The sequence below is a fragment of the Chelmon rostratus genome, chromosome 8 (genome assembly GCF_017976325.1).
Source record: "Chelmon rostratus isolate fCheRos1 chromosome 8, fCheRos1.pri, whole genome shotgun sequence".
NCBI lineage: Eukaryota > Metazoa > Chordata > Actinopteri > Chaetodontiformes > Chaetodontidae > Chelmon > Chelmon rostratus.
In genome coordinates this window covers 14558753-14579702 of record NC_055665.1, presented here as the reverse complement: position 1 = coordinate 14579702, position 20950 = coordinate 14558753, and the positions used below count along the sequence as shown (strand labels likewise).

General features: G+C 43.6%; 3 protein-coding genes across 4 annotated transcripts; 2 read left to right on the top strand and 1 right to left on the bottom strand.

Moving 5' to 3' along the window:
* Window positions 1–73: 73 nt before the first annotated feature.
* c8h1orf43 (chromosome 8 C1orf43 homolog) lies at window positions 74–3789 on the bottom strand. The gene is made up of 7 exons (XM_041941805.1): window positions 3538–3789; window positions 3103–3204; window positions 2881–2989; window positions 2698–2751; window positions 2431–2597; window positions 1563–1621; window positions 74–1449 (listed from the first exon to the last, which is right to left on the bottom strand). Exons 1-7 carry the CDS (start codon window positions 3598–3600, stop codon window positions 1227–1229), a joined length of 777 nt encoding a protein of 258 aa, XP_041797739.1. The 5' UTR covers window positions 3601–3789; the 3' UTR covers window positions 74–1226.
* A 750-nt stretch (window positions 3790–4539) lies between these two features.
* si:dkey-92i15.4 lies at window positions 4540–12750 on the top strand. 2 transcript variants are annotated; one of them, XM_041943062.1, is made up of 7 exons: window positions 4540–4635; window positions 7146–10142; window positions 10242–10437; window positions 10664–10762; window positions 10861–11104; window positions 11214–11330; window positions 12220–12750. In XM_041943062.1, the coding sequence occupies exons 2-7, from the start codon at window positions 7522–7524 to the stop codon at window positions 12381–12383; spliced, it is 3441 nt and encodes a 1146-aa protein (XP_041798996.1). In that variant the 5' UTR covers window positions 4540–4635; window positions 7146–7521; the 3' UTR covers window positions 12384–12750. The 2 variants fall into 2 exon arrangements, with proteins under 2 accessions (XP_041798996.1, XP_041798995.1); XM_041943061.1 differs by lacking the exon at window positions 4540–4635 and adding an exon at window positions 4738–5590.
* A 1297-nt stretch (window positions 12751–14047) lies between these two features.
* Window positions 14048–18100, top strand: aqp10a (aquaporin 10a). Its single transcript, XM_041942583.1, has 6 exons — window positions 14048–14131; window positions 15160–15286; window positions 15711–15848; window positions 16225–16343; window positions 16436–16653; window positions 17608–18100. The coding sequence occupies exons 1-6, from the start codon at window positions 14048–14050 to the stop codon at window positions 17810–17812; spliced, it is 891 nt and encodes a 296-aa protein (XP_041798517.1). The 3' UTR covers window positions 17813–18100.
* Window positions 18101–20950: the final 2850 nt, after the last annotated feature.

Sequence of the window (20950 nt, the reverse complement as noted above, 5' to 3'; positions counted from 1 at the left end):
TACTTTCAAGTACGTTTCTATGGAAGGAGCGCCCTCTGCTGGACACATACACTGTACAATCTTTTGAGTGCTTGTTACTGTTTTATTTGGATGGCGTCTTGTACAATAAGCACCGCAGACAATAAAATTATTCAGGCATGAAAATACCTCCGTGAGACTCCTGGATACCAAGTGAAACACAAAAAGACAAAAGTCAAGAAAGAGACGTACCCGCGATGCAACACCTCACATTCAGAATGCATTGATGCACTGAAATACTGTTAAATTACATTGCACTGAAAAAATTGCTGAAAAGAGCACTTGATGATCAAAATTCATTAAATCAAGTATGGCTTCTGTAAAACAAACATTTGAGGCTCAAAAACAACAAAACCAAACAGGCTGTCAAATTCACTGAGAGACACATACAGTGCATAAGACGTAAACATAAGTGACAAAACTGAGTTTTTCTCAGTGTGAGGCAACCATTTAAGGTATGCTATGCAGGAACTGTTGGTTACTGCTTGTAAACAAACAGTCGGTGGTGCTTTGGCAGCCTTCTTATAAAGTCCCGACCTCACCTGCATGCTGTTTTTGGATGGGGGCTACACACTCACTGCCAAAGGCTGCAGCCCAGAAATGTCCCAGCAAAATAAGAGAAAAATACAGGCAGAGGGCAGGGTCTCTGCAGACAGATACACCACCACACACCTCAGGTGGGTCATACCTGACGATTGAGAGGGAATACTTTTGATTCTACACATTTTTTCTTTTAATGAAAATCCTGCATAGCATACCTTCAACACTGGTTTTCTCTACAATCATTGTTGGCTATTAGCATGTTTAAATACAGTTGGTAAATTGTAACAAGTCTGCATAGGCCTTTACATTGTGCAATAAATACTGATTGTCTTATGCCATTGCATAGCCCAATAACTCTGGTTTTGTTTTGGTCAAATCAACCCTACTTACCATAGTCACTTACTATAGTCATTTCTCTATCCAATCAAAGCACTCCTACATGCATTAATACAGGATATACGTATAATCTACACTTAGGCAAAAAGCACTGTGCCAGTAGTCTGATATGCACTTTACTGTAAACCAGGCAATATGTGTTAATATATGAAGGCAGTGTTTTTATCATTTCACTCTAGACTATGTGGCGACAGTGACCCGTGGCCGTCCATAGGCACTTTAATCAGTTGCAGCACTACCTTGTTCTTTTGGACGGGCGTCACACATGTTCAGAACGAACTGTCCAGAGTGTTGTAGTTGTCTTTGAAGTTCTTCAGCTCCAGGAAGTGTCTGGGCCGCTTGCTGCGCTGCTGCGTTGTAGATGTGAGGTAGGTGGTTTGGGTGGGGGAGGAGGAGGAAGAGCTCGCAGGCTCCGTGGTGCTGGTCAGATCTTTTGCTGCAGACTGGTGGTGTCGGCTGGGAGAACTGCCGCTGCTGCTCTGAGACTTGACACTGAAAGCAACAGGGAGGAGAAACGGATTGTTTCTGATTAACATTCCATGATGGGATTAGCAAAGACGGAAATCTGCGAGGCAGTGCTGTAAGAAACGGTTGTGTTTACTCACACGGAGGCCAGCTCAGTTAGAGCTTCCTGGTATTTTAAAAATTCTGCTTCACCAAACGTCTGCAGACAAAAACAGGAGCCAAAGACACGAAATCAGTACATTTCTCAGCTTTTCATGCAATCAACACAACAGGATGGGTTATATGGTATAATGCTAATCATTAGGGTCATATATAAATATGCAACATCTTACAGTAGGCCACATTACTGCCCACATATGCGAAATCATGTGTTACATATGAAAATTAATATTTATGGTACTGAACTAAAAGGCACTGTTCAATTTGTTATAAAACATGTTGACTGCTTAAAATAATGTCCTTTAAAATGTACCGTATGGCTGTCGAGGTAGGCACGCGTGTGTCAGGGTGTGTCGGTGCCACTCAGAATGGCAGCTGGCACACCGAGATGTCATGGTGAAAACATTTATTTACGTTGTTATAATGTATATTATAATTTTTCTTCCATATTATAATTCAGTACATTCGTTTGTTTATTGGTTTGAAAGGCTGGATGGTTGCTGTTGCACTTCATTAATAGTCTGTAATATAGGGCCTACTTATTAATATATGCTACTACTCAAATTCAGTCATGCATTGTTGTTTTATTTTTATTATTGTCTTTAAAGGCTGCACTGTCATTTTTCTTCTATATAATGTAATTTAATTAACTGGCTGCACTGGTTTCAGATCCTCTCAATCACTGTGCCCAACAGTAGTGGGTCCGATAGTCTCTCTCTCTCTCAGCCCGTATGCACTCACTTTCCATGTTATTAGTTTAGACACGGGGCTGTGCAGCACATCATCATCATGATGTGTTTGGTGAAATGATAAATCTCTTGCACACAAACCCACATAGAGGACACTGACCTCTGCCCCGTGCCGTGCTTTATTGTACCCGTCCAGCACCGTGTCGACGAGGGAGCTCAGACTGTCTCGGAACATGCATTGAGAATTTCGCAACTGCAGAAGCCAGGTCCGAAGTCTTTTACCCGTCACAGCGGTGGACGTCCCGCCCAGCTCACGAAAAGGGAGATCTATCGACAGGAAGTACAGGTGGTGCTGTAACAGTAGGGAAGGATTCATAGTCTGTTCATGGCAAATAAAGGTAACTGAGATCAGTGACTGCAAGCCTACCAGTGTCTCTGATGGCATCCAGTGCTCTCATCCTGTACAGGTAGTCATAGGAACCTGCAAAACACACAGACACACACACACACACACACACACACACACACACACACAGCATTAAAACTAATCATGTAGATAGTTTCAGGACGGGTGTGTATTCATGTGTGTGTGAGTGAGTGCCCCTCTAACCACACTGTTCTCTGTGCTCTAGCCGGTCATCATCTGGGGACAGCAGACGAGGTTCAAAGTGGATTTTCTGGACCTCGCACAGTTTGGCTTCAATTTCTTGTTTTAGCTCCTACAGCACACATAAAAGAAACACCCAGCTGCAATAACACAGTTTATCAGGGTAACACTGTAGAGCATCACACTGCTGGTTCGTTATGGTGTGTGTGTGTGTGTGTGTGTTACCTTAGGAGCATTGTGGCCAAGGGGAACATGTGGTCCTCTCCGAGACTTCATAGCAAATCGCATAATTTGTCTTTTGACAAAGATGAACAGCAAAACAAACACCTAGAGGACAGTCATGAGTCAGCTACCCCTCAATTTAAAGATATTTAGAGCTTTTTTTTAGCAGATTGAACAGGATGCAAGTGGTGATGTGGGAGTCTTGTAATGAGCTGATCTGTTACATGAGGTCTTACATTCAGTCAGTTTGGCTCTTTGAAATATGTTGCATGCAATCACTGTTGTAAAATATTAAACTAAGTCTGTGTTTATCCGACAGTCGCACAACTTTTGAGGTATTTGAACTTTACATTGTTGTCATCATGAGTTTTAACTTATTAACTATCATAAGTTTAAACTCGACCTGAATGCAACAGTGAGAAAACGACACAGACTCACCAGACTTCCGTAGGCCATAACAAGGACCACGTTAATACTGGACAGAAGAGAGTCATTCCGCATTTTGAAACGGAGTTTTTCTCTCAGCTAACTAACATGAACGCTTTCTAAATGACGACAGCACGTCAAACGGTCCTTTTAAAGGCAGGCGGTTTCATTTAGGTGGCAGTTTACAAAACACATCAAGCTAACGTTAAACGGAAGGCACAAAACAGGGAACTTGAGGAACATAAAGTGCTCCTGCTCGTTACATCTCGCTGACTGGTTTGTTGACTTCCGCGTCAGTCACGTGACCGGTGAAGCCCGGGGGTGACGTGAGGTCTGACGTTCCTCTGGCCTGTTCTGCCATCTGCTGTTGAAAGAGGCTTCACGACGACCCGCCCACCAAACACACACGTCAACAAACAAACTGTAATGATAAAGAAACTCTACTCTGACAGAAAATAAAGGTCAGGGAATCCTGTAATTTCCAGCTCCAACACTCTCATAAACACAAAGATACACACCACTAAACTGCTCAGTTTCCCCAATTTTCACATTCTTGCAGTTTATTTTTGTGTTGCTTGACCCTGAATTGCCTGTCGACTATTTATATCCACTGTGAACCACTGATTAAATACCATAAACTGCCTTTTCTCACAATACTTATGCTGTGTCCTACACCCTAAAGAGTGAATTTAGAGAACCAGTCTGTCAGTGAGAAAGACAGTGATTTGCATCCATCCTGCAGAGACACTGAGTGCCTTTCTTCTGTCAGGAACAAGGGTGGGTGTCTGTGGAGTCGCACTGGAGCTATTTACCCCTACTCACAAAGTTATCTCTGTCCTGACAAGACCATGCAACCTATCAGCCCTCTGTCTGTACGACTAATAACTGATTGGATCATTTGGATACGAAGACTCGGCCGACGATCAATGTCTCTGACTCAGTCTGTTCTGACTTTTGACAGGCACAGAGAGACATTGAGACATCCCTTTTTTGACGTTGCAAACGTGTTGATTTGGCAACCACAGTTTCCTTTGTCACACCGGAAGACAGTTGCAGGTGCGTGCAAAACGCAGCAGTAAGAACGCGAGCCTCTGCATGACAACCAAAACTGTAAGTACTGCTATTTGCAATTTCATTTCACACCCATCTATGTCTGCTTTCTACTCTGCTTGGTACTTGTGATTCAAAAGGCTTTTTGTTGACCTCTCTCACTCTGCAGAATCCAGTTTTCCCACAAACAATGCTTCTTCTTCTGTGTGCATAAAACCAATCAGCAATCTCAGATACTTTTCTTCTTCAGTCAACATTACAGTCCCACAGTTTCTCAAACAGTCTGTGTCTAGTGGAGCTTTGTTTTGCTGAGCATATGTCATACAAGAGGTGTACTTTTAACAATATTTATCCCAGCTGGTATTTATAAGTCTATGTGAGCTCTTTGTGCTCTCTGGTCCCAATTAAAGGTGCACTGTTATTATGTATTTTGATACCTGCTCAGCCCGGATGATTAGACTCAGGTTTGCCTGAGGTGGGGTGATACTATAAGCCTTGTGTCTGGAAATGTCATTCTTGTTTTCCGTTTCACACAATTATCTGAACTGTATCGCTTCTCCCTTGAGCTATGAAATGCTGATGTGAGATGGAGTTTGAATATTCTGCAGGGCGTGTATGTGTGCGTGTGTGTGTGTCTGTGTGTGTGTGTGTGTGTGTGCGCACTCCCTGTGAAGCCATTTAGTGGGTGACACATTGAACCGTAGTCAGGAATGCTACCCTGTGAGAAGGGGAAAAGAGAGAGAAAACAACAATGGGAGGGGGAGGAGAGAGAAAGAGAGACAGACACAGAGAGAGGGAAGGAGAGAGAGAGAGAGAGAGAGAGAGGACGAGAGGACAAACCAGTGTGGCAGGTTTGCGTCACTGTACACAGTCCATCATGCAAAGCTGATGGAAAGAGAGGAAGACGGGGAGAGAGAGGAGTTAGGAGCTGATGTCATGACAGAGCGCTGTCTTCATCATGAACCTGTGTCAACACAGTGGTCGAGGACAAATACAGAAGTCACGCTTAGAGAAGGTAAGGTGCACGAGGGAGCCGATTAACGAGATAATCATGTGTGTATTTGTGTGTTTTTCTTGCTGCTCGTTCGGAGTTTGAAGTAACCTGTGTCGTGTTGCCCTGGTTACCCAGATGGGAGGCTTTGTGACCTAGCAGAACAGGTGTTTCTGTAAACCGACACTCACACTCACCTACACTGGAAAGCACCAAAGTTAGACGCTGTAGCTTCGATTTCATAAAATGCTTCATACAATTTTACATGCATTGCTTATCCAGTTCCCTAATTCTTTATTTTATTTGTACAGTAAATCAGCAGCCCACTGTGTTTGTTTAATGTCAATAAGTATGATTGGATCCTAATTCTGATTTGATCAATGATGGTTTCACTGGGTTACTGGCTGAATGTCTGTTGTATGTGTGGCTGTCAACTCAGATGTCCCCGAAGAGCCACCGTCCATCAGTAGTGCTATCTTTCACTCAGCAAGCTGTATGTAAATCAAAGTCCTCATCTTTGTCCATCTTATCTGATCATTTCCCCTGAATCTGTTGTCATGAGGTCTCAGTCAGCCCTTGCCTTGTTCAGACTCTATGAGACTGATACACACCGCACAGAGACTTATTGTGGCACTTTCATGCATTGTTTTTGCTGAGTGGATTGCTGTTAGGTGAGTTTTTCCAGTTTTTGGTTCAGGTTTAGCCAACGCTGACAGGTAGTCATGAGTGTGTTGCTTGTGTAAACAGCTGTTATCATACGTGAGTACAACAGAGAGCATTATCTGAGTCCCACTGTTGTGTGAATGGGCTCATTGAGTCACTATGAGGGGAATGTTAGGAGGGGAGGGAGGTGTTGCAAAGTGACATAACTCACAGCGGTTTTAAATGAGCATACAGAAGAGTTTTTAGCTCTCATACTCTTACTGCAAAAAGATGAAGTAAAGTGAAAAGTAAGATGAAATAACCTAAATCAAGGTCATATATGCTTGTTTTTGGTCTGACAAGATGTATCTTCTTACCAGGTTTGCTTCAAGCTTTTTTCCCCTAAATTACCTTAATGAGACAATATAATGTCTTATTTTATTACTGGTTCTGAGTAACTTAATGCTTGAAATGAGAATTTCCAGAATTATAAAGCTGTTTGATCGACACTGAAGTAGAAATTCAGAGTCAGAATTTCTTTGTATCCACACAAATGTGCTTGTTTTCAGTCTGGCTGCACTACTTTTAAGATAAGTAAAAGTAGTAAGTAAGGTAAGTGGAATTTCCTCCTTCTGTTGCCATGATTATTTGATTATTTCAAGTAATATTTCACCATTTTATGGCATTTCTTTCTTGTTTTTGAGAGCTCAGTTTTGGTATATCTTTTGCTCTAGTTTTTTCAATTATCATTTTCACATCTTCTCCATCCACTGTCCACTTTGTGCTTCTCTGTAACATGCTGTGTTCACTGTCCTGAACTGCTCTGTGATTCTGTTTGACCATTTTGAGGAGCCAGAGCGACCACAATCCACATATCACAACATTCCAGCCCGGTCCTTTCTGAGGATGGAAATTTGTACTTTTTTGTGCTTGGCAGGCACTGGGAGCTGTTCGCTGAAGTCGTGCTTGGGAACTGAAGGCTGCGAGGGACAGAACAACAAGAAATCAAATAGAGGAGCCCGGAGGAGTCATCTCTTCTAGACCACAAAACAGATAATCAGCAGGAGCATCACTGAATATCCAACTTTTTAATGCAGGATTTGTTCCTGTGCAAGAAACTAATGACGGGACTGTAATTGTGCCACTGTTTCACTCATACACACTCAAAACAGCAGCATTTAGACAAACTGCTTCCAGATTGCACTCTGAAAGACAGTTGCTTGGAATCCCTTAAATATCAAGTTCACTCTTTGGCTCTCTTTTTGGGATTTGGCACTTGACAGGCGGTCATTAACTTTGTTTACTCTCAGACAATGGACTTGTCCTTGCTCCCTACTCCAGCATGCGAGGGCAGCAAGCAGAGGACAGGAGCATGCTTCACTGTCCGCTCAGCTAACGCTCCCTCATACAGTCTCATTCGCAGGCCAGGTGTTAGGAAACCCAGAGGTTTTTTAGAGGAGGAGAGGGAGGGTGCTCAGGAAGTTGGAGGAAGAGAGACATATGTGAAGCACACTGGCACAAATGGCACAAAGGAGGAGGAGGATCACACAGTCAGGGGTTACCAAGCCAGGATTGGGAGTCGCAGCAGTGTCAAAGGTCAGTGTGAGGAGAGGGAAACATTAGGCCTTAAAATTTCTACCAAGCCGTACCAGAATGACACAGCAGACAAAACAGTCACAGAGTTTGGTGCTGACAGAAGTGGAAACCGTAACTCTGTATCTGAAAGCCATGGCAGGACAGAATTGAGGAGCAACATCCTGCCAAGTAGAAGCAACAGTGTCGATTGGAGAACAGGGGAAAGAAGCCCAGAGTGGGGTAAAAGGGCTGACATGTTCACGATGTCAACCAAAAGAGGAGGGGACGTCAGTAAATGGCCTGGAGGCTTGGAGGAAAGAGGGACAGGAGCTGAAGGCACGAGGGGCAGGGTGATGTCTTCAGTACAGGCCTATAACACTGCAGGTACAAGCAATGATGCTCAAGGGAGGAGCTCTGTGAGTCACATTAATCAGACGTTGGACAGGGCCAGCAGGGGTCATTCCCTCCCCTCCAGGTTTAGGTCCCAATCTGGACCTGGCTCTGGTGTCAGAGGGACAGCTCCTTTGTTTGAGCCCAACGGAGGTCAGAGTATACTGGAGCGGATAGAGAAACTCTTTGAGTCTGCTGGAAAGGACCTCTCAACCCCTGTAACCTCCCATCACAAAGAAACAGCAACAAACTTCCTCAATTTGGCACAGCGGAGGTCAGCTGGGGGAACTTACCCCAGGCGTTTTTCATCAGAAGAGAGAAGCAGCTCTAGACCAGTGCAAAGCAGGGAATCCTTCACCTGGACACAAAAAGACACTTCAGGTTCTGAGAGTTATCTTTCTCCTGGGACAAGCAGGACCAGGGAGAGACTGTCAAGGGTGCAGTGGCAAGGACAGAGCCAGGGCAGGTGTTCAGAGGAAGGTGGAGTTCGCTGGAGTAAAGGGTTCGAGGAAATTGGCACGAGGTCTCTGGATAGAGCGAGGAGCAGGCACACTGTAGCAGCTCAGATACGATCTGCCAGAGCTGCAGGAGAGATTACTGCACTTCCACAGCCAATCACCTGCTTAGGAGAGGAGAGGTCGGTTTCTTTGAGAGATTCACTTGGAGTGAGAGAGTGTAGAGCAAGCGGAAGTAAGGATGAAGGCGGGGTGAACCATGGAGAGGAGAAGAGTGAAAATGATGGAATAAATAGGACACCGAGAGAAAGAACTGGGTGGCTTGTACGGCCAGAAAAACAGAAAGAGACAGGCAACGGAGCAAAAGAAAAAACAGAATGGAAGAGTAGCAGCACTGATGAAGACGTCTTTGAGTCAAACTCACAGACAATCAGAATGAAAACAGTCGAGAGGAAGAAATTCCCGGAAATGATGTCCGTCACCTCTGCAGCCAGTGTGAAGAATAAGATCAGTCAGTTTGAGGCTCTGACACAGAGATCCCAGGGTCTGGCTACAGGACAAGTCCTGATGTCCAGACGGGCATTTTCTGTGCCAGCACAACTCAGCAGGGCTCATGATGGAGCGAGAAATAACGGGTCAGCAAAAGCAATGAGTGGATTGAGAGACAAGTCGGGGGGGTTGAAAGAGGGAGAGGAGGCAGGTGAGAAAACAGAGGAGAAAGCGGCAGGAGCAGAAAGGAAATTCGGGTCAGGAAGGTCTTTATCAGTGGACGAGGTTGGATTAAGATCAGGGAGGAAAGAGAGAGAAAGCAGTGACTTGGTTGAGAATGGAGGAAAAGAAACACATAATAGTTCTGCTGAGGGTTTTGATAAATACTCCAGACTCAAGAGGACACTGGAAATCCCAGTAAATGGAGGAGCTCAAAGACTCCGAAGACAGTTTTACATAGATGAGACAGATTTCTCCAAAGTCTCAAGCCCAGAGGAGGCAAGCGACAGACCACCGTCCTCCCTATTGCTCGGCTCCACCGACGCTGCCACCGGGGTGCAGGAAATACCACCTTCGCCTGTTAGCGGTGAAGATAAGACACCAACAAACACTCCAAACCACTCGCCCTTTCTTTCGCCTAACGCACAACCGGAAAGCACCACTCCCACTGCAGACGGTGGACACGAAAGCACTCCTGTCCCCACAGGAGTGGCCAAAGCTCCAGAAAGAGATTCCCCACGTCTCCCTCGTCCCCTTGCCACTTCTACCCACAGCAACCTCCCCGATCTCATCTCTCCAGATGTCAATGCAGCCTGTCCAAATAGGCAGAAACAGGTATTGGACATGGACGCTTGGGTAGCCGGCTTGAAGATTAAGGTCTGGAATGATAATGAAGATGGTTATGAGGATGATGACGAAAGCACACAGAAGGATGAGGATTCAAACTATGATTCAGACTCTGGAGAGTCCTCTGTGACCATCACTAGTAACATGAGCCAATCAGATCGCAGGAGCTTCTGCGTCAGGTGGGTACTGTTTATATGATCAGATTTCTGGCTTGATGGAGCTATTCCTTCCAACAGTTGGTCAGTTTCTTACCTCCAGAACTCTTGTCCCCCCCGCAGACTTTCAGACCTGTGTAACTTTGCTGGAGTTGACTATGAGTCAGAGAACGACAGCGATGAGTGGCAGTCTACAGGCCGGCGGACCGCCTCGCTCAGCTCCGACATGTCAGCCCTGTCCTCTGTGTCTGTGCTGCCCAGCGAGGAGCTCGACAGGCTGCTGGAGGACGTCAGGAGCCTGGGGGACAACAACCTGCAGGTGCACATAGCTGGACATCAGTAACTTTTTACACTTTCTGCTCTGGTTTTGAATTGTGATATTGAAGCAACAATCTCTCCAGATGCAGTTGCGCTGCTCATTTCAATGGCTCAAATTCAATTAATCAAATTCAGTTTGTTAACTCTATGTGACCTCTATCTCTTTTACATATTTCTGCTCTCAGCTGTGTTTTAAAATTTGAAATCTGTACCTTTCCTCTTTGCAGGACTATGACGACGTGCAGGTGGTGGTTCTCCATAAAGAGGTGGGAGTGGGACTGGGCTTCAGTGTGGCAGGGGGCGTGGACCAGAGCAAGCCAGTCACTGTGAGGAAATACCTGCTATTTCCAGAGAGATATTCAAACGCAACAACAAACGCATTGTCCTCAGGTTTTTCATTTGTCGCTTGATGTCTTCTTCTCAGGTTCATAAGGTGTTTCCCTTAGGAGTCGCAGCCCAGGAAGGCTCCATCAGGGAGGGGGACCAGGTCTTGTCAATCAATGGCACATCACTGTGTGGTTACGTCCACTGGGAGGCCCTGAGGGTCCTGAGAAGAGCAAAGACTCGGGATTTGGGGGTGGTGGTCCTGAGGAGGGGAGGAATTAGCAGTGGCTGTAAAGGACAGACAAATGGTTCCGGATCAACACAGACTCAATTTACTGAGACAGGTGAGCTGACGTACTTTACCAGAGCTCTGACAAGACATGAGACGTAAATCTGCAGCGGCTGGAAGTGACAAACTGTAACTGTGCTCTTCTGCCTTTTCTGCTCTCTCAGGTCAGCGTCTGTGTGTGCGTCTGGAGAAGAACAGCAGGGATCTGGGCTTCAGCCTGCAGGGAGGTGTAGGCTCCTGTCTGGAGAACAGACCGCTCACGGTGCAGAAGATCTTCCAGGGTGAGAACTGAAGCTCAGTTTTGAGACCTCCCGCCATCATTTGACATGAGACTGAATATAAAATACAGTAGATGGCCAAAAGGATGTAGACATCCAGACAACGTATGTGGAAACTCATTCATCATCTCATTCCAAACTCGGATTAGTATAACAGGTAAAACAGCCTCCACTATTTTGGCACCAGTTTGCAGGGATTTGCTTCCATTCATCTGTAAGAGCATCAGTGAAGTCAGTCACAGACGTGGGGTGGTGAGCCTCAGCTTGCTGTCAACTTTCCAGTTCGTCCCAAAGGTGTTGGATGGGGCTGAGGTCGGGTCACCCTGCAGGCTATTCACGCTGTTCCACGCTTATCTGAGGAACCCATGTTTATGGACCTCACTTAATGCACATGATCACAGTCATGTTAAAACAAAACAACATTCAGTTGTGTTAATTGTCACTGTCTGCTGCAGCATTTCAGTCTAATTTTCAAAACCAATTTTACAAAACAAATAATACAGTAAAACTCAAACTACCACTGCCCCTACTACATTTCATGAACGAAAAAGTAGCAGAAAGAAGAAAAAACGTATACTATCTACCCCTTTCTTCCAGTCAGTAAAGACATGGCCCCCCCTTCACTCCATATACTGAAATACACATCTGCTTTAATGCAGGATAAGCATGTGGACTTTTGAATTAGATTTCCTTATATGATTTTACTTGGCAGTGGTGATCAACAGGTAAAAAAGATAAAGACACCAGTTTTGTTCCTATAAGTTAAATAAAACGTCATGATTCTATATTTAAATACACAATCTGCATTCCCTTTTTCTCATGGCCGCTTCTTGTAGACCTCTCTTTTTTAAATACTCATTAAAGCCATTCATTGAATGTTCCCTTTCCTCAGGGGGTCCTGCTGACAAGGTGTGCCCTGGTGATGAGGTCCTGGAGATTGGAGGTGTGAGTGTGGTGGCGATGAGACGCCTGGAGGCCTGGACTCTTATCAGAAGACTGCCCAGCGGGCCCGTGGACGTGGTCCTATGGCGCCCTCTTAAACATCTGGAAACATGAGGAGGGGCTTTGCACGCAGCGAAGCTAAGTGACTGATGACAGGCATGGAACTAAAGTCTAAACGTCATTATAACAAAGTCCAAAGGAATATATTCTTGGAAACAAGGTCAAAAGTGTGTATTTTTCTTTACTTATCTGCGGGACTGTATCTACCTCAAGGCCTGGGATATTTCTGCACCAGCCATGTTAAAGTGCACTGATGGCTCATACACTTACCGAGTGAATCAACCTTTGTAACAGTTTGTTCGTCCAGCTAAAAGCTAGTAATCTGGCACCTGTTAAAGAAAACACATATTGTAAGATATTGTGAATAGAAGATACATGCATTTAGAGTTTATACTGCTTTTTTAATAAATCCTAACTGAAAGCAATGCTCCTCATTCCTGTGTCCAGCAGAGGGAGACAGCGTGGCATGATGTTATCTTTCTATTAGTTATCAGAAAACTCCCCTAGGACAAAGCGCGAGGGGGGGTGTCTGTCCTTTACTACGTTACCAAACAGTGATACTCCTCAAAAGCGGATGTGATAAGATAAGATGTCACTAGCTGTAGCTGCAGCGATAATGCCTCCACTCACCATGTCAAGGTTTATGTTCTGCAGAGATAGTCATCACTTCGCTGTCTGTTTTCTGATGAAACAGCAGTAAAAATGACAGAAATCAAAGCATTTCCACATGTGAGGATGTGGCACTGACTTAGCATGTGAAACAGTCTTTGTCTCCACAATATCTTATCTGATGTCAATACATTTTTTCACTGTCATGGGCCTCTCTGATAAGCAGTAATATGGATCTTGACTGCTACACAGCAATTTTTTGGGTTGCATAATCCAAAGTTCACAGAGAGGGGTTATGGTGACATCTTGCTCCACTGATAAACATTATTTGTACATTTATCTGCCTTCTGTGGCTTTTTCGACATTTAAATTTCCGATGTCCATTCAGAGAAGCTACAGGTTGTAGTGGCTATTTCACAGAGAATAAAGAGTATATGCAAACGTCTGTCTCTGCACCCATTGTTAATAAATAAGGTCTAGTCATTTGGCACTTTTGCCATTCAGTGCATGTATTGTGACGAGGGTTGTCCGTGCTACTGTTCTGAGTGCGAATAGATGTGCTGTACTTTATTCAGTTTGTTTTTTTCTTACCTGTGGCTGTCACTCACATGATGACTTGTATGAGGAGGACTTAGGAAAATGAAAACATAGATGCTTATTTATCGTGAACACCTGTAACCCCTTTCTTGAAAGTGGTAGATATGTTTCCTGTCTATATGTGCATATATGTTATATATGGTTTATTGCTCTGCGTCAGAGCTGTCAACACATAATCTGACTTTTTTTATGGCCTCCGTCCATATGAGCAACCTCTAGCAGCTGAGGCACATTACGTTCTGTGCATCAACCAATCTGCAGGTGTGACAGCCTCATAAATGAGTAGTAGTGTTTGACCAGCTGTGCAGAGAGAGAAGGCTGAGGAGGTGGGACACAGCAAACAGGTCTTCAGATGCTCAGCGGGAAGCTGTGACAGGAAACGTTTTTTTGGCATCAGCACCAACACCTTCTTCAGCACCGCATCGGCTCCTGGACAGACGGTCTGACAGTTGGCCTGTCTGACAAGAGAGACAGAGTTCAGTGTGAGATAAAAGGAGGATTTAACTGCAGCAATGCTGAAGCACCGGGCCCTGAGGGTGAGGAATGCCCTGGTGCGAGAGTGCATGGCTGAGTTCTTGGGGACTTTCGTCTTGCTGGTGAGTGACACTCTTTAAGTTGGCTTTTGATTTCGAGGGTGATAACAAGATCCACAGTGTTCAGGATATTTGGAGTTTTGAGTACAACCCTGTTACCAATCAACCCATTTACCTGTGGAATGTTCCAAACAGGTGTTTTTCTAGCGTTCCACAACTTTCCTAGTCTTTGTTGCTCCTGTCCCAACATGTTTGAAACACATTGCTGCATCAAATTCAGAATAAGCAGATGTTTACAACAATCAGTGAAGGTGATGAGACGAAACATTCAGTTTATTCTCTTTGTACTTCAATTCAGTATATTGCTGAAGTTGTTCCAAAGTTTGAAATGTTGTGCACATAATTTTTCCATAAAGCAAACTAAATTCAAAGATTGAATTTCACGTTTTTCTTTTCATATATATGAATTTTCATTTTACATATGACACTTGAACTGCTCGCAAAGTTTTAGACTGTCAGTCAGGTGCAGATAGCTTTAATAAATGTAAATGTAATATCTGAAACCACTTCCTAGAATCAAGGTGATATTGGGATTTAGTCCATGTTCCCAGTATTATTTACTTAAGATGTTGAGACAATTTTTTATTTATATATTTGATTTGCTCAGTTTACAATATATATAACCTGTAATAAATACGTAATACAACAATGTCAATAAATGATTTAAGTCCATAAAAATTCAGCAGAAAACTGTTTGACTGTTACTGATCTGTGAGGCTCAGTCACTGATCATTCATATGGTAATTTAGATAAGAAGTGGACAGTTGCATTACAAGTCAAAGTTCATGAAGGCTGACTGAAGAATGACTTTATCTACTATATTTAATTGATCTCAGATTTGTCACAGTCTGATAAGTTTGTTTGATCTGTAAACAATTAAGCAATCACAAGAGAGCAATTCAAAATGTGCATGTGTATTTTTGCCTGTATCATTCTAAAGTGAGCTTTAATTATACATACATTGTTTCTCGCGCTGACTTTTTCGGGTTTTTTCTCGCTCGCTTGCTCTGCCGCCTTTATCTGCTGTGAAGCTCTTTGGCTGTGCGGCTGCAGCGCAGGTGAAGACAAGCAGAGAGACGAAGGGCCAGTTCCTGTCGGCCAACATGGCCTTTTCTGTGGGTGTCATGTCAGCTATGTATCTCACCAAGGGCATCACAGGTAAAAAAAAAAAAAAAAAAAAACAGACTCAATGGACAATAACTTTTCCCATGATATGATCTTTTACCTCAGTGTGATATCACACTCTCAACCGACATCCTTGAGAAATTAAAATACAGTAAAGTACAACAGCAGTATCCACTTTGCAGCCTCACACTCTGATTTATGACTCTTCCATTACTGATCTGAGCACTCTGGATTTATTACACTAATGTCTGGAGCTCTCTGCAAAGAGGCCTTGTCGGGCTTTTCAAGGTCTTCACTGTGACTGATATCCTCCAGACTACAACTACTCTTAGTTGACACACTATATGGCTACAAATAATCTGAGATTTCATTATCTTCCAATCTCTCTTGCTGTAATTCACTTTTATCCTCCTCCTTCCTGTTTTCCTCTCCCTCCATCTCCTGTTGTGCTCCGTAGGTGCTCATCTGAACCCAGCGGTGACTCTGAGTTTCTGTGCGTTGGGCCAGGTGCGCTGGGGAAGGCTGGTGCCCTACTGCCTCTCCCAGCTGCTGGGGGCTTACATGGCATCAGGGCTTGTCTACCTGGTCTACTATGGTTTGTCTTTCTAGCACTTCAGACACTTTATCATTAACATATAGACACGTGATAAATGAAAGCAACATTATGCAACCTTCAAAAAACAGATTTGACTGGTATATGAGTGCCCTAAGAAACTGGAGGGGCTCCAAATGGCAAATACCAATTCTTGCAGAATGTTGCTTTAAAGAAAACACCTGAAGAAACTGAAGAATTTGCAGAAGCACAGAGTAAACGAGAAGTCACCAGATCTCAACCCAGTGGATCACCTATGAATGATTTTGCGGCACTCTCAGACATCATCAGTACACCAAGCAAGAAGCAGTAATACTAACAGAAAACCTTTCCTATTTCTACACATTTGCAAATCGGTTTGTTTTTTTGTTTGCTACAGATGCTATAATGGAGTTTAGCGGAGGAGTATTGACTGTATACGGCCCAAACGAGACAGCATCTATATTTGCCACGTATCCCTCGGAGTACATGACTTTGGGCAGGAGTTTCCTTGACCAGGTCAGTGGGAGGATTTGTGTAAACTTAACTGCAGTACCTTAACAGCTGTTCCTTTAATGAACCAGTAATTGCTGCAATTGTCCTTTCTTTAGGTAGTGGGCACTGGCATGCTGATGCTGTGCATCCTGTGTCTGAGTGAAAAGAGGAACACCCCCGCTCCCTCCGGCCTGATCCCTGTCATAGTGGCAGTGATCGTCCTGGGGATCTCTATGTCAATGTCAGCCAACTGTGGTGCTGCAATAAATCCTGCTCGGGACCTGGGGCCTCGCCTCTTTACGTTGACTGCAGGCTGGGGCACAGAGGTCTTCACGTGAGTATCTTATCTTATGTATCTGGTACGCATGCACCACACCAGACACAAACAGGGCAGGACAACAAGGCAGATGACTGACGAATGCATATTTCTCATTAAACATCTGAAGGCCTGACTGACAAAGCTACACAATTCATTCAAACTCCTATAATGACATATTTCAGAGGGGCATCATTTGCCCCTCTTACAGGTGTTTGCCCTTGGGTTTCTCAGGAAACCATGTATGTCAGAGGTTATCAGATGTTAGAGCTGTTTTCTGCAGGATGAAGGGAACAGGAGGTGTCAGCTTGTTACAGAACATCTGATTATGACCTGGTGTTTGTTCCACTATGCAATACTACTTGATGTAATCTATTTAAAGCTGCATGAGTTGATTCTTGTCCACTAGGGGGCAGAATAACTCCAAACATATGCTGACAAGCAAATACAGGTATCTGACATAATATGGCCTTGCAAAGCTGTTTTGCATATAAAAAAAAGTAATTGCATACTTAGACATGCAGCAGACAGAGACCAACATTATCATCTCATGGAAGTCTTGTTTCTGGCCACCTGACAGGTTCAATATTGATCGGCCTTTTAGCCAAATGCCAACAACTGTGAAAAACAGCTGTTTGCTAATATTCAACTATTAAGTCATTAATTTTACTAGTTTGTAACTTTGTTAGGTGCCGGGCAGGTAGTGTACAGTAGATTCATCTGAAATCAGATGTGTCTGCCTGCAGAAATGCAGCAAAACAGAACTGGGCCATAAAACCAAAACAGTGAGCTAAAAGAGACAAAAAAAAGGTCCATAGAGCTAAAGAGTTGGGTGATAATTCTCTGTGGGTTCATCACTTCCTTTCACATAAAGACTTCGACACATCTCGACAGCTGAAGAACATACACTTGGCCCCTTAAACACACTCTCATCTGAGTCCCTGTGTGATGTTAATCTGGGTGTCTGTCCAGGTGTTACAACTACTGGTTCTGGGTACCCCTGGTGGCCCCACCTGTCGGAGGTCTTATAGGTACTTTCATGTATGAACTCTTCATCGACTGGCACCTGCCTGACCCGGGTGAACCAGACGGCCTCTCCGTTCTGTCCACCATCAGCGACAAAACCAAGCAGCCCAGCACCACGTGGGACAATGAGTCAAAGGTTGCACATTTCTAAGTGTTATTGTTATGAAAATAAGTCCTGTATGACCGCTGCTGCTTTCAGCCCCTCTGTATCTGGTTTTAAGTGAATATATGAGTTTAGCCGCTGTGAAGATGCACACACGTCTTGTGGTCTTCTGTTGTTAAAGAGCAGGAGTATCTTTTTTATACTCTATACTGTTTGGACTATAGTCAGCTTCATTCTCACAGCCAGTAGAGGTGGAGGCAAAGGAGATTGTGTGATAATGCTGTTTACATTGATGTCTGTATTCTTAGAATATTGATTTATTTGTGATAAATTATATTACTGACTTGCATTTACTTTTTATTAAATGTCATTATGAGTGTTAAGCAGATTTTTTTTTACTTTACTCTGAAAAATAAAACATCACACTGTACATGATCCTCTATATGCAGTTTGCAAAAAAGACATATTTACGGTATATGAGCTGCTTAAACACACTAACATTCATAGGGTTTCATTTACAGAAATTTTATGAACAAATTTCCAAGAAGTTGATGAAATCAGAAAAAACAAAGGCTCCTTTTATACAGAAAAGGTGCTTGCTTGTGGTGCTTTTAGCTATTATTTTGTTATATTTTTCACACACAGGTGACAAAGAGGGAAATCATTTCATTGTTTAAGTCTGTAAGTAGGTAAGTGCATGTCTTTGATGTCAAAAGTCTGTTGGAAGGTTTTCTCTACTGGATGGAAAGAAAAGAGGGTCAATTCAGGGACGCACTTCAGGAAACTTAGGTCTACTTTATGATTATGTGTGGCCTTTCATCAGTGTTTTAGATTGCTTTGCTCTCTTGAGTCCATCTGAAAGGCACTCAAGAGAAGATTGTAATGATGTGTATGATCCTTTGAGGCATGCTCACAAAGGTCAAAACTGTATTAGATTGGTGGTCTGTGACATTGGCAGTGTCACAGACTACATGTGACATCAATTCGCAAGTAAGGAGAAAAGGACAAGACAAGAATCAGTCAATGGACTTTGACAGTCTTCTTTTTTCAAAATATTTGTTTTTAAAAACAATTTTTTCGTCCAAACCCTGTTTCCAACATTTTTGGGACGCGGTGAAATTTCGTTGTTTTTTGAAAATGATATGTTCATTTAGAATTTGATGCCGGCAGCACATTTAAAAATATTGGGACAGTGGCAACAAAAGCCTGGAAAAGTTGTGAAATGCTAAAAGAAAACAGCTGGTGGAACATCTCACAGTTAATTCTGTTAACTGGCAACAGGTGAGTAACATGATTGGGTATAAAAAGAGACTCCAGAGAGGTGAGTCCTTCCGAGGTAAGGATGGGGAGGGGCTCACCACTCTGTGACACACTGCTGACAAATAGTTCAACAATTTAGAAATTGTAAATAATTTTGGGATTTTATTGTCCACGGTACATAATGTCATTAAAAGCTTCTGAGAATCTGAAGAAATCTCTTTACACGAAGGACAGGACCAAAATCTAATATTGTCTGGCCATGATCTTCAGGCCTTCAGAGGGAGCTGCATTGAAAACAGTCACGATTCTGTGGTGGACATCACTGCATGGGCTCAGGATCACTTCCAGAAACCATCGTGAACACAGCTCATCACTGCAGCCACAAATGCAAGTTGAAACTCCACCAATAAAGGAGGAAAACGTATATAAACCAGATTCAGAAACACAGCCACCTTCTCTGGTCCCAAGCTTGTTTAAGATGGACTGATGAGTTCAAGTGGAAAACTGTTTGGGTACATTAGTGCACATGACGGTATGACAGCCATGGTACTGAGCCCACAATTTATACTCCTGGCCATACACTTTTGGATTTTTCATCACTGCCCCTCAGTGTTCTAGCCTCATGCCATAAATACTGTTTTGACATAATAACATATAGATCGTTCTTAATCCAAACAATTATCTAATGGAATCTGATTAAAAAAAACACTGACTAAAGCCAACAGAAAACAACTGGTGGAAAATTGTGGGATGCTGTCAGCTTCCACTGATACACCGGTTGTGAGCTCCAAAAGAAGAAACCTTTGAAATGGGACAGGTTAATGACATATGAAATATGGGCTCCCTGCACTGGGAGACAGTCTCACTGTCAGGCTCAGCTTGTTTGTCATCAGTCTGCCTGTGGGTGGAAGCTGTGGCCTCCTTCTCCACACAGCATGATGTCAAGGCCTTCCACATCCTGGATGAGAAGGGGTGCAGAGGGCGTCAGGTGCAGTACGACTACTGTCTAATGATCATCACCATTAAAACATGAGAAATAGGCAAAACAAGCAGATTTCTCCCTGAACACTTGTGTGTTGTTTGTTGCTCTGCAGCTCCTTAATTAGCGTCTCTGCCGTCTAAACAGAACTGCTGCTTTGGAGATAGTGAGGCTTCATGTGAGATTTCATGCCTGTGTCCAGAGATGCTCGGCTTCATGCAGAGACAACAGGACAGAAAGAAAAATGATGACAATGTGAGGAGAATCTCTGCTCCTTCCCCCAGAAATTTGAATTGGTAGGTGAACTACATGCTTGAATGTCTTAAAAACGCCTCAAAGTTTAACAGCATACGATCTTTGTTGGCTTTAATTTTTAAAACAATCAAATTTATTCACATTTTTATCCCTTCATGAAAAATCTATTGGCTTGAATGTGCAAACACTGCTGTCACGATAACTTGTTTATATCAATGTTGTTCGGTCTATACATGCAGTGTAGGTTCCCATAGCAATGCCACAATGTTTTTTTGCATCGTGTTGGGCATAATGCAGATGTTGCGCCCTTGAGCACCGAGCAGATGTTGGAGCAGATAATGCTGACAGAGCAGCAGAGGGCGGTATGACACCAAAGAGAGAGAGAGAGAACAGCACAGTGTTATCGATAAATAAAGTGTGTGTTCAAGCAGCAAAGATTTTAGTGTGCAGGTAACAACGATGTTTAAATCAGTAAAAGTCTTGCAAGGTTGAGCTTTCATACTGTTCACACTGAGAAAACGCCTCCAGTGGATCAGAGCGCACTGTCAGATCCTCATGCGCTTTCAGGTCCGGAATGCAGAAGGTGCAGATGGAGGTGGAGAAGGTGAAGGAGGCTCAGCCCCTCCTCCCCTCCCTCCTCCTCCTCCACCCTCCTCTCCCCTAGCCGAAGCCAAACCCTGCCTCACCTCGAC

Coding starts and splice junctions, on each gene's coding strand:
- c8h1orf43 (XM_041941805.1), bottom strand. CDS start 3,600: ATGCGGAATGACTCTCTTCTGTCCAGTATTAACGTGGTCCTTGTTATG. Junction 2,990..3,102: donor TTGGCCACAATGCTCCTAAG/GTAACACACACA, acceptor TGTGTGCTGTAG/GAGCTAAAACAAGAAATTGA. Junction 1,622..2,430: donor AAGCACGGCACGGGGCAGAG/GTCAGTGTCCTC, acceptor TTTTGTCTGCAG/ACGTTTGGTGAAGCAGAATT.
- aqp10a (XM_041942583.1), top strand. CDS start 14,048: ATGCTGAAGCACCGGGCCCTGAGGGTGAGGAATGCCCTGGTGCGAGAG. Junction 15,287..15,710: donor TCTCACCAAGGGCATCACAG/GTAAAAAAAAAA, acceptor TGTGCTCCGTAG/GTGCTCATCTGAACCCAGCG. Junction 16,344..16,435: donor GCAGGAGTTTCCTTGACCAG/GTCAGTGGGAGG, acceptor TCCTTTCTTTAG/GTAGTGGGCACTGGCATGCT.
- si:dkey-92i15.4 (XM_041943062.1), top strand. CDS start 7,522: ATGGACTTGTCCTTGCTCCCTACTCCAGCATGCGAGGGCAGCAAGCAG. Junction 10,143..10,241: donor CGCAGGAGCTTCTGCGTCAG/GTGGGTACTGTT, acceptor TCCCCCCCGCAG/ACTTTCAGACCTGTGTAACT. Junction 10,763..10,860: donor ACCAGAGCAAGCCAGTCACT/GTGAGGAAATAC, acceptor TCTTCTTCTCAG/GTTCATAAGGTGTTTCCCTT.